The sequence below is a fragment of the Manacus candei genome, unplaced genomic scaffold, assembly GCF_025592945.1.
Source record: "Manacus candei isolate 608988 ecotype Guabito, Panama unplaced genomic scaffold, ASM2559294v1 h1tg000023l, whole genome shotgun sequence".
NCBI lineage: Eukaryota > Metazoa > Chordata > Aves > Passeriformes > Pipridae > Manacus > Manacus candei.
The window spans coordinates 12,532,109-12,545,219 of record NW_026138071.1 but is presented as its reverse complement, the minus strand read 5'-3'; the positions used below and the strand labels follow the sequence as shown (position 1 = coordinate 12,545,219).

The 13,111-nt window shown below is 42.1% G+C and overlaps 1 protein-coding gene across 5 annotated transcripts in view; it reads right to left on the bottom strand.

The window, feature by feature from the left end:
* Positions 1 to 13,111, bottom strand: part of ITGA6 (integrin subunit alpha 6) — a 130,343-nt gene that overhangs the window by 41,322 nt on the left and 75,910 nt on the right. For 2 of the 5 annotated variants that reach the window (XM_051787367.1, XM_051787368.1), the window contains exon 1: positions 4,460 to 4,688. The exons of 2 other annotated variants lie outside the window; for them this stretch is intronic. In XM_051787367.1, the coding sequence (XP_051643327.1) occupies positions 4,460 to 4,620 (161 nt within the window). In that variant the 5' untranslated portion in view covers positions 4,621 to 4,688. Of the gene's footprint in view, positions 1 to 4,459; positions 4,690 to 13,111 lie in introns of those variants that run through there. One more of the 5 variants, XM_051787372.1, reaches the window with a different exon arrangement.

Here is a 13,111-nt window from a genome sequence, read left to right as displayed (position 1 = left end):
GAAAATACAGGTAATATGAGACAGTAAGAACGCAGTCTAAAAAAATGAAATTGAGTATAAATCCTCTCTTAAATTGACAGAAGCAATTATCTAAATTAAAAGTAAATTAAACTAAAGACCATCGCTATTACAGTTTTTAATCCTGAATATGTAAACGTGCTGTTACTAACTCTGTCCACCTGAAGTCTGAGCTACACTACACCACCTTTGCAAGCACAAATTGTCATCTTCCACTGCAGACCAGCATAATCCAGCTCTCTGTTGCTGGAGCAAAGTGTCTGTGAGCCCAAGCCCTCAGACAACACGGAAGTACTGGCTAAATTCCACTGAGGATGCACTGCAGCAGTACAGCAATGTCAGCAGCCCTGCTGACCTAAGGCAACTGTGTTATGTATTGATATAACAGCTCACAGTAGAGATGCGCAGTATCAGCAAAACCTGTTACAAGTAAAAATTTCAATAAGACACTGCAATTTTTAGGACTTCATGGCTGCTAATGGTCAGTGTAATCTTGACATAAAGTGCCTATCCACAGCTTTCAACAATGCAGCTTTGCAGCTGATAGGAAGATCCTGAATGTTGATAACTACAATTTCTTCCTTTTTTTGCCTTATACAATAACAAGAAGCTCATATGAATTCAGTTCCATACTTCTACTGAAAATAACATCAGAATTACATGCAAGTAAATGCTTATGGGTGCCTTGCAACTCAGGATATTTTGTATCATTCTAAACCATAAATAAAAAAAAAGGCTAAAGGGTGTTAGGTTTACAGTTGGACTTGATCTTAAGCATCTTTTCCAATTCTATGATTCCATGAAAGTTATATACAAATTTAGCTATTCTTGATGGTTCTGTTTTAATTCAATTTAATTTAATTTGCTTAAATCATCATGAGTTACAAACAAATGAACTGGAACAGACCTGCTGGATGTCTTACACGGAGTATATACAAATAAAGACCATTTTTATATATATTCTGTACATGTAAAATTACACATATGTGACTACCTGCATGACTTATGTAGTGAATAGCTAGTAATCATACATTTATTATAATACTAACATATTTATAATATAGTTGGTGTAGTTCCCATCTACAGATGCTAGATGCACTCACATTCTCCATCACAGGACTACTTACATTTTAACCACGTTACTCCTATAGCTATGCTGTCCCTGAGTCTCAGACCCCTCCAAGTTACAAATGTTCTCCTAGACTGCAGACGAAATGCACTGCTGTTGTGCCACTACCCCCTTGCAAGAACCAGAGCTCCCTGCCTTTCATCATATTGACAAAGAGATTACAAACAGAACAACTTTATGCAGGGCAATAAGCCCAGCTCTCTCAGAGCTCCATTAGTCTTTTCTGCTGCCTGATTCACTGTGCTGGACAATGAACCAGAACCATACACAGAAATCCAGGGAGGCTGCCCTTGGTACCTCCAACATTAATGTTCCCCAATGCACATTAAGATTGCCTTCAGCTGTCTTTCACACCCATACACCATTTGCAGTCCACTTTCAATCACTGTAAGTTATATTTTTTCTCCTCTCCAACTGACAAACTTTCCAACTTTTCTAACCCGAAGATACTCACAAACTAAAACAAAACATTGTTACTAGCCCATAGTCATACTCAGTACCATTTACAACTGAAGTAAAGTAAAAGCAACTGAACAGGCATCTACTCATACTGCTGGGAGTTAAGTAATTCCTCATTAGCAAACATGGCACTTTTAGCATTAAAAGATTGTCATTCAAAGCTAACATGCAATCTACAATATCCTGTGACTAAGAAAAAGTTGATCAAAAGTAAATACCACGTTTAATCAAACGCTATTTCAGCTGTACCTTTATTTGTCACACTTCCTAGACATCCTCCACCCTCATCTTTACAGAGGATTGCTGTAATGCTTAACACTGAATTATCTAGTGTGAGGAAGAGGGAATCATTTCACTTAAGAACCACTTAAGCAAGGCAAGAGTAAAATTACATATTGTTAGTTTGTTTTACCAAGCCTTGCTCCAAGCCACAGACTAAACTAGCTCTTGAACACAATTAATGTCTTTCACTTTCTCTCTTTTTCTTGTTTTTCCAAAGATGGACTGATCTTGCATATGTCTGTTGCAACCTGTGTCTAATTTTATAAAACTGGAGAGGCAGAAGGGCGCTTGGGCTGGCAGATTTTTTTGAAATGAGGGCCTCTGCCAGATGAGAACCCAAGTGTCATTTTTAATTAAGTTTCAGTGATGAAATGGGGTTTGTGTATTTTTGTCAACTACTTAACACCACTCACATTCAAACTGCAGCTGAGTTTTGAAGTTAGCATCCATTCAAGAAGAAGGGGTAAAATAAATACTTCTTTCTAACTAAGAGACAGCTGTACCATTTTTGCAGTAGAGGTAAGACCAAAATGCATCTGGGAATGCAGAGGTATTGCACTCTTGATAATAAACTACTAAATTCCGGCTGTTACAAATAGTGGGTGGCATACAGGTATTAGACATACTCGCTTCTCAGTAGGAAACCTCAGTATGACCTCTATTCCCATAACTTTCCACTTTCCCTGAGTATATCTGGACAGCAGACATTGTTCCATGTATGAAGAGTCAATCTAGAAACCGCACGTGGTTTCCACAGAAAACACAACACAAATCCTTTGATATTAGTTCAACATAGCTCGTTTTTATTTGATATAAAACCACAGCCCAACAAGGGAGGCTTCACTTCGAGTCTTGCCATCAAAATTCCCATCTGTTTCGTAAGACAGAACTCACACAAAACGAGCTAAACACACCTCAGTCCCTAAGAAAGTTACAGTATAGCATGTCTTGTTGTCTTACAGCCACACACTACTAGTCTTACAGACAGAAAAATGATGCTCAAAGTGACTACAACATGCCTGTTTGACATAAAAGGTTTCATTCCATGAGTACTACCCAGCAGCTACCCAGGGTAGCACTCTAATTCCTTGTGCTAAAACCCACGGATTTGAAAAATGGCCAAGACACCTCATACTCAGAAGTGCACATCACCATAAAACGCAGTTTGTCTAGTCTGGTTTTGTCTCTATTAGAGACCCTTGCCTCTCATGAAAGCCTGGATTCAGAAAGTCATGTCAAGGCAGATAGCATCTGGCTCTGCTCTGTCCCCAGATTTGGACTGCCTGAGGAAGCACTTACTATACATACAATACAGAACTTTCATGCCAATAATCTCTGAGGAATTTCAGCCAAATAGTACAGACTAGCTTGAATACTGTGACTGCCCTTGTGTTTCTACTGACTTCTCAGCAATTGGCTTTCTGTCTCTGCATATTCCTACACACATTCTACCAGTACTGACAATATACAAGGAAGCTAACAAGCTTCAGGCACTGCTTTCTTAGTAGAACTAAAATGAGACCAATGCAGGAGTAATCCTGTCAAGAATTAAGATAAGGGCCTCTGAAAAGGAGCTCACAGATTTGTATTTCCTTCTTTGGAATCCTACGGGTCATTTTATCTACTGATACAAGGTGAAATATGGCTATTTGTGCTTTATACTCCTCCATACACTGTAATTTTAATGAAATCACATAAGAATGTAAGTGTGAGCAAGATGAGCCCACAGGACTTTTAAGTAAGTTTACCTCCTAACTTTAGGAAGAATATTATTTCTTTCCAGCTTCCTTATCTCACTAACTCTGTATGATAACGGGCGTGTCTTCCCTCGATTTGAAACCAAATATTTGGGGAAGGGGCATTTATTTAACAACAATATTTTATACACACACTCTATCCAGCACTACTGGATAGGGTGGGGTCCAGCAGTGCTCAGCTACTGACACAAAGCAGCAGAGATGCTGAAAACGTACAGAGACTTACTTTGCTGTCTGAATTTCCCAAAATAAGTTCCTAGCTTTCATACATATGCCACAAACACCGATTTATTTTTCCTTCTTTCCTTGTATCACCTCCCACCTGCACTCCCGGGCAGGTGCCGTCTTGAACAGCAGCCCCTGGTATACCGGAGGCCGGGTAGGCACAGGGAGAACAAACCCGAGACCGCAGGCAGGCACGGGCGGAGCAGGTCGGCGCTGCCCCGGAGCCCGCGCCGGGTTCCAGCCTCCCGGCGCACCGCGGGCACAGCCAGCGGGAAGGATTCCCAGCGGGGGCCGTCGCTCGCTTCCCCTTTCTCTCCCGCCTCCCCGCAGGCCCCCGGGGCGGGGGGGCCGCTCGCTCCCGGCCGACCCCGCCGTTCCGCGCTGTCCCGGCCGGCGGCGCCGCAGCGCCCGCGGCAGGTGCTGCCCCGGCCCCTCGAGGGCCCCGCGCCCCCGGCCCCGCCGCCAGCCGGGCACCCGGTGCGGGCTGGCGGCCCCGGCCCGCCGACAGGGGAAGTTTCCCGGCGCTGGAAGGGAAGAGGGTCCCCGCAGGCGGCCCGGGACGGGGCCGGGCGGGGCGCTGAGCACTTACAGCCGTCTCTCCTGCGGCTCCAGCTGCCGGTGCATGGCCAGGGAGAAGCCGAAGAGGCTGCCCGGGTCCCCGCTCCAGCTGACCACGTTGTCCGTGTCCAGGTTGAAGGCGCCGGCCAGCGCCGGCAGGAGGGGCAGGTAGAGGAGGAGCGCGGCCGCCATCTGCTCTCGCCAGGCACGGAACCTGCCGCCGCTCCCCGCGCTCGGCGCGCCCGTCCTGCCCCGCCGGCCCCGCGCCGCCACGGGCCCGCCCCGCCCCGCCCTCCGCGGGCTGCCCGGCCCCCGAGCGCCCGCTCCGCGCCGCGGGGGCGGCGGGCACGGCACGGCTCGGCACCGCACGGCACGGCCGGGGCTCGGCTCCCCTACCCAGGCAAGGGCAGCCGGAGCAGTCGCCCCGCTCGCGGATCGCCCGCGCCTGCCGCGCTCCCCCCATCGGGGGTCTGTGCCCTTCGTGGTAGAAAATAAAGCCGTGCCGGGGGCGGGTCACGGCCGCAGGTGAGGGTTTTCCCGCACTGGCGGGGGAAAAGAGCAGAGAGCTCCCTCGGTGGGGGTGTTTTATACATCAAACCGTGTCCCCAGGGGACTCACACCGGTCTGGGTGGCGCTCAGCGGCAGTAAGGATCCGGTCGGTCCGGGTACCGAGCATGTGCATAACACACTGCTGAAGTGTGCTAAGGTTGATAGAGAACTACGGCCAGCATGACCCCAGTATTCAGTCTGTATTCCCCAAACAACACATCCACAAGAAGAAGAAGGGGGGGCAGGGGGGAAGGCATATTTATCTGTTTTCCAGACTCTTTGGACAGCACATCAGGACAGAGACTCAAGACTACCTAAATCTCCTCCTCCAGCGTTTCCTATCTCTGAATACATCTGAGAATTTCTTACCCCTACGTTTTGTTTGAAAGCAATATGTGGTTTTGGATCCCAGGTCATTTTATCTCGTGCTTTCACCCATAACTCCAGAAGGGTATTTGCAAGCATAGAGGTTTTGGTCTTTTTGCAGAGGGTCTTGGTTTAGTGCTCTGGTTCAGGGAAGTGGACGCAAACTATTAAAATTCCAAAAACTATTCAAAAACTACTCACAAATTCCAAGCAGCATGACGACACTGGGTTATTCTTTTCTACCAATATCCAGGATATGAAGAGAGAAGCTAAGATTCAGAGAAAGTGAGAAAAGAGCAATTGAGACAGAGCATTCAAATATGTTGATACTCCAAATAACTCCTTCTGGAACAATACTCTGCTCCCATGGAGTTAATCCAGGCTACTTTTTCCAGAGTAATTATTCTAGGATAACTCCATGTATAGACAAGTCTTTGGCTCAAGTCCAAAACACCCTTGATCAAAAGAGAGGAAGAAAACACACCAGAAATGTGCATCTAATGTGGAAACAAAACATTTTGTCAAATTAGGCTCCCAGATATTTATTGGTAATAGAGTCCTTCCCTGCTTCCTCTTCATGCCCAACTTATTCAAAGTCTTAATCCAGTGTTCAATCACTGCCACATCAGAAAACTGTACTGGCATAAATACTGCCCTACAGTTTCACTAAAGGACCCATGAGAAGGAAGGGTCCCAGACTAATTATAAACTGGCTTACTACAGTCCACGTATTTCACAGTAATTAGTAAAGATTTGAAAACAAGTATTTTAAAACTGTGTTGATGTCTGTACCAAAGTTGTAGCAGTTTGCCTTTCAGGACAATCAAAACTTGCATGCTTCTAATACTCTAACAGTAACTATAGTTACTTTTTAAGTAATGCCTGTACTCAGCAACTTCTGTAAGGAGTCACAGAAATCATCCAGAGCCGCTTGAATGATACTGGCACATTAGGTGTATCTGATTTCCCCCCCTCCCTCTAACCAGCACTGCCTGGGCATGTTGTACCTGTTTGTTGTTATCCACAGAGGTTGCTGAGGGGAGAACAGGGTTTTATCATCTCCTGATGCAGTAATAAGCATTCCAAGATGTAGTAACATTAAAACTTGTCTCAACTGACCACAGCAAGAACAACAAAAATAGACCCATAGAGGGTGGAGCAAATCTGCACCCAAACAGCTTAGAGTTACCTTGGATGGTCTCTTGTAATTTTGTGCTATTTTCATTTGCTCTAGATGTGGAGTGAAAAAAAAAAAGTTTTACAAATATGTCAGTTTCCTTCCTTTGCTCTTCCTCCAAAACAAACATGCTGTGAGTTATCTATAACTAACACGTACTTCAGGAATTCCTCTTTTTCACAGTCCCTGTATAAAGGGGGACCAAGATTAGGTATGATGACGAACTAAATGTGAGCACCCTGTTATGGATAATAATGTAGTGATTCCAAGAAATGCAATGGCCAGATCAAAGGCATTTTTCTGTTTTGTAACAAACACTCTGCTATTGCTGAGTTTTCAAGCTGTCTGCTTATTAATGGCGTGTTGATACCCAGCCAAAAGGCTACAAGGTGTTTGCCTGCTGTGTCTACATATTAGAGCAAGCCTTACTGCCAGCAATACTTTCCTCCTCCATATAACCATCTCGCTAATTACAAAGAAAAAAAAAAATTCTCAAAAATAGAAGAGGTGGAATGGAAAAGCTAGAGCTTGGCAAGACATTTTAGACTTTCCCTAGAAGGCACAATGCTTTACATTTCTGAACTTCTATCATTTATATCAACAATATACTACGCAAAGAAATACGCAGTTTGTGGATACTCAGCTCTGCAGTTTTAATGCAGCACATCAAATGGTCCTGAAAAGGCAAAATATGTAAACATCCCCTTCCCACTTCCTTTCAAAAAACTGCTTGATTTTATAATTTACGTAATTCCAGATGAAAAAATAATACTGGCAAAACCGGTTTGGATTGGTTCACTGTACAAGTTCTAAAGATACAGTGTTGTTTCAATTCAGAAATATAAACTAGTTTTAAGTGTTAGTAGCCTGAATCAACCTTCTGTGTGGTTCCTCCTGAACACAATACTCATACCATTTCTAGAACTGCATGTTCTCCAAATTAATTACATTTATTGAACAGATGCATCTCAACAGCTACAACAAACAACAATTTTTATGCAGCCAGGCTATCAGACTATTTTTCCCAGTATATCCTCTATGGCTGTTCTTGGTTTCCTGTTAACAATTACATTAGGAGTAGCAAACAGCAGCACAGGAGATAAAGGTGATTATAGTGGTAAGTGAAACAAACTGATCAACACCATGTAAGCAAAATGTTTTGCTTTGAACAGTCTAAAAACCAGAGCATTAAAATAGTTACATTTAGACACCTGGTATTCTGAATTATACAGAACTGACACTCGTATTTTTCTCATTTATAACTGGATGAAGAATGTCTCGATTTTTACGATCTTTTCAGAAAGGTTACCAAGATGCAGCTTTTTTACTAAGTGCTATATTTAAAATACAGTTCTAGATGAAGATGTTGCTATGTTCATATGACTTTTCCTTTTCTCTTTGATGGCTAAAACAACTGTAGATGACATTCTGCCATTCTTTACTTGCATGCTAAGTAAAAACATTTTACCTCAGTAGACAAAGTATTTCACAAATAAAAATATGAGTAGAGAGAAATATTTCAGTTCAGACTCGGAATTTCGGTGAACACTGTGACCAGTGTATACAGCAGCTCTTTCAGTCTTTTACATCTAGAGAATGTTTTTCCACCCAAGTTGTCAGGTACATTCCTTAAGTAGTTTCAGAATGACCAGCCTGAACTGTTTGGAGAGTAAACATCTTTGTAAACATACTTGGAGGCACTTTTGAGTGTAGCTAGGCAGAGATCAGAGAAATGCTGGTGACAAATGGGAATTGAGTACCCATAGTTTGGATTGCTGTGGAAGGAATTAAAGCAGCTCCTTCAAAACTACTTATAACTAAGGCATAAAGTTGCAGTGATTTTGAACATATGCCTGTATTCTAATTCACTTGTTACATATATCACTATGTAAGATTCCCCCCCCCATAAGAGTAGCCCAAGCTGCAACACATCATAAGCACCTTTGCAGCCCCATTCTGTGGTTCTCTCACACAGCCATTTATATCCCCAAATCACTTACATCACCACAGTTGAAACTTGTAGCACTGACAGCATCCCAGAGCTGTCTATACCATGCATGCTTCTTGATCTGCAATACTGTCCTGCATGTGAAACCTTGCTTGTCTTGTAGCACTTTTCACCAGGGTAGAGAGATATAACCCAATACCAGATGCAAACTTTTGGGCAGTTCTAGCCAACTCTCCCTCCATGTCTACATGTGTATCTTCCAACCAATTTGCACCAAAGCAGCCAACTATTGCTTATAGGTGAGCAGAGATTAAAAAGATAAGCAAGGTATTTCTTTGGTAGGTGTTGGCAGGGAGCAGAAGAATAAGAGATACGGTTTACAAGGAAAATATTCACAGGATCTCCCTGGAGATTCTCCTCAGGAATTCAGAAATCCTTTGTGGGACATATTTTAACTCCATCACGAGCCAAAAAGGATCATGTTCAGGACACTTTCATTTTCCTAGCTCACACAGGTCTGACTGAAGAGTCTTTGGCCATCACCCAAAGCACAACTCCACCCAACCTTTATAGCATTTACCTCCAAGAGCTGCACTGGGTGCTGGACACAGAGGACTTAGCCCTGTGACAGTCTGCAAAGCACAGGATCAGAAACTTTAATCACTTGAGGAATCTGGTCTCTAGGTCACTATCTGGCTTACTGTATCAGCACAACACAACTGAGATCCCCAGCTCTTCATGCAGCAAAATAGTGGAAACAGCTGCTTGGTCATTTCCACACTTGTTACTCCTGTTCCCCCATGAGGTCCTGGATCAGCCCCAGCTGTGAGGCCAACCAGCTGGCTGTTTGGCTTCCACAGAGGAGATAAAGCTCAGTCAGACTGCACAAAGGTTTCCAGTGACTGACAAGAACCATGCAAAGAAATCCAACCTTTTATTTTTTAATAGATTTAAATTTTTCTATAGTCACTGTCTTCAAAGGTTTTATAGTTTTGGTATAGAGCCACCTCATTTGCATGTGCCAACCAAACCATGTCTGCCACTGATTCAACAGGACCTGTGGTCAAGACACGTTTCAACACGGCTTACAGACTGTTGCAGACAAAGCAAGCAAGGGCTGCTTCTCTGGTTAAGGTCTAAAGCAGCCTCAGAAAGATGCCTCCTCTACTTTCTTTACTCCTTCTTTGCTAATAGAAGTCTTCTATTTTCTTTTTTTTTTTTTTAATAAAAATAAATCTAACAAATTTATTCCCTTTTCTCTTTAGATTAACACCTTAATTTCTGAAAAACAAATGGGACAAGGCAGAACTGAACACCACAGTCATCTTTTTCTAGGTTTTTTTTGGATCACCACCATTTAAAGCTATTTCTTTTCTGGACAATATATAGTTTTAATTAACCATAGTCTTTTAAATCAATCCATAATAAGCAAATCCAATCTTTTGTTATATTAAATCTCACTTGCTAACATGCTCACTAACAATGATAAATATGTTAATAATGCAAAGGCTGTAAAAAAAATCCTAAGTAAAGTCTGTAAAAGCCCAGTCCACTCAGGATTTGAGCTACTGTCTGAATGAAAATCAGGTTGTGCTCTCTCCCTGATTTGCCTGGATATGAATAGCAGTTATGTGGAGACTGAGGACACACTGTAGTTCTCATAAACTCCCTTCTGAGAGATACAACCTTTACTTTCTAAGATTCTTTTACGGTCATGCTAATCTACATGTAATGCCATTTTATATGCAAAACCTATCAGATACTTTAACTTTCTCATTTAGTCAGACAAATAAAGAAATTAAAATCAACAAATAAAGACAATCTGTTATCTAAGAATTTTTTAAATACTACTTCCTTATCCAACCACTATCCATTTACATCCACCAAAGGAAAAAGACTGAGGATTGTCTACATATGCAGTATTTTCCAATTAACTGCTTCTGTTTAATTATTAAACCACTACATTAAGCTCAACAGGAAGAAACTTTTTTTTTTTTTAATTCTAGAATAAGACTGCTCTCATGTGCGATAATCAGGAACAATTTCATGTTTAAACAAGCACTACAGAAATTTAGTTCCTGTGCAGTTCCAGTTTTATTCAATGAAAAGATTCATTGCATGATGCTGCCATGACCAGGCAGGCTTAGTGAGTGAATTGCAAATCTAATCAGTTTGGCAAAGGGTTTTACGGAAGCTGCTGTTCTGGCTTTGCTGACTTCAAGTGATTTTTTTTCTTTTGTTCACTTGTTGCAAACAACTAAAATCTGGGTCAAGGAAGGAAAGGTCATTCACTAATTATGGAAGTGCAAATTTTTAATACAGTGTTGGAAAGGTTTCAAAAACAGTTTTCAATTTTGTATTCATTGTGTATTCAGTTTTGTCATTTTCCCCCATCTTTCTATACATCTAATTTCAAGCATCTTCCTAGGAAAAGGCAAAACAACTTGTGCCTTGTAGGCAATCAGAATTTAAAGCATTGAGTTTAAACAATTATTCAAATAACATTATGAAATGGTAAAATATTTATGGCACAAACACATTTCCATATTTCTATATACTGTAACTACTCTAATGTTTATTTTCAGACCATCATTTGCTTAATCATTCTCTCCAACTTAATTCTGTCAGGGGAAATTTTTGTTCTGGAGGTTCTAAAAGTCAGGTTTTGAACTTTTATATAGTAATCACATTTCACAGAATCACAGAACATGACAAGTTGGAAGGGACCCACAAGGATCATCAAGTCCAACTCCTGGCCTTGCACAGGACCATCCCCAAGAGTCGCACCATGTGCCTGAGAATATCATCCAAATGCTTCTTGAACTCTGTCAGGCTTGGTACTGTGACCACCACCCTGGGGAGCCTGTTCCAGCACCCAACCACCTTCTGGGTGAAGAACCTTTTTAAGCCCAGTCTTATTTTATGTGATGAGGAACTATTCTAAAATACACGTTGTAACAACTATGTGTATTTTTCTCAACTGCAATTAACAGTCCCTGTGCGAGTGTGCTGGGAGTGCTCTGCCTTGTTTATTTACGTCTCTCACACCAGCAATCTCAAAGACAACACCCCAAACCTAACCCAGTTCATTCCACACATCTGGGAACACAAAAAAACTGAAGAAGGTAACATGACACAGTCAGGGAGAGGTGTTCTCAGTTTCACTAGGGCTGTACCTTTCCTATCATTTCCTGCATGGCACACATATACTGCTTTCTTTACTTGTGGGTGTGTGTTTTTAGGACATACCAGACAAATAGTACGTTTTCTAGCATACAAGCTAGAAAGTAAACTTCTGTGAATTTCTGACCACACTGAGTGAAATGCATGCATCAGTTCCTATTACTCAACTCCTAAAGTCAATCAACATCTCCAAGGATCAAGGTCCACTTTTAAGCAATTGAGCAACCTAACTGGCAGGTAGATCAAGGCATGATAATTTGCTTCTTGAGTGCAAATAAAGGTACACTGACCCATTTTACTGTGGAACTGTTCTTAACATTAATAAAATAAAATGCAGATATTCTACAGTAATGATGTGTTTTCCATACAGAACATAAAAGACTATCTCAAAGCATTTTCATTCTTCCCTCCAAGGTATAACAGTTTTATAATCTCCATTTCCAAGTGGATATTATAAGATGGTCTACTTAAGGGCAAGAGAGTGCCCCAGTATCACAGACGAGAGCTGCGGCAGAACCCACAGACAGATCTGGCTTCTGAATTCTCCTTCCACCTCTGCCTTGTAATAAAACGCTCATCTAAACCTGAAAATTCCCAAAGTCACTTCTGCACAGCTATCAGCTGCTGAAATGGGATACAGGTATATATGCACATTTGACTGACAGTTCCCATGATTAACATACCGTGTTTAGTAAAAAGCATGCTACATTGTAGGTGAGCACTAATGTCCCTCATCACGCTTTTTGGCTCTCCATCTCTGGGAATTTTTGCAGTACAGCAGTACTTATCAGAGAATAAGTGTTCAGTGTCAAAACATTCCTTCTGTTTCACTTCATCATTTCATTTTCACTTAATATTTACTTCAGGAGTTCTCTCTGTTCCATTCCAACTTTCAACATGTCAGTTTTCAAGCCCTTTGCTGTCACCCCTGAAGCTGACTGACCATTACTGGGAGAAGGAAGTGATTTGTCTGTATTTGTGGAAATACAGCTATCAGATTCACGAGGTGTACAGCAGCTAGAAAAGAAATCTGAGCAAACAAGCGTTCTGCAGACAATAAACAACAATCAACAGATGTTACAAGCACTTGCTGACCAGCTGCACATAGCAGGGCAACCACCGTGCAGTGGGATCAGGTCATGAATAAGTCTGTGCCTGTCAGCGGCGAATGCAAGCCTTCAGATCCTGTGTTCTGCTGCATGCCAAATTTATTTCAGCCCCAGGATGCCAAAATGACAGCTGCTTTGAGAGGGAAGAATCAGGGTATCAATTTTATGAGGGAAGTTTGCATCATTCAACAATCTGTTTGGTGTCAGAAAAGGAAGCTGTTACAGGAGGTAGTCAATTTGCAGATGTGTAACCATTAACCATAGTTTGCATGCGGAAGCACAAGTATGGATCAGGCATGGGAATTAATATCTGAGTCAATTAAGAAGGCTTCCCTAGACATGTAGGTAGCA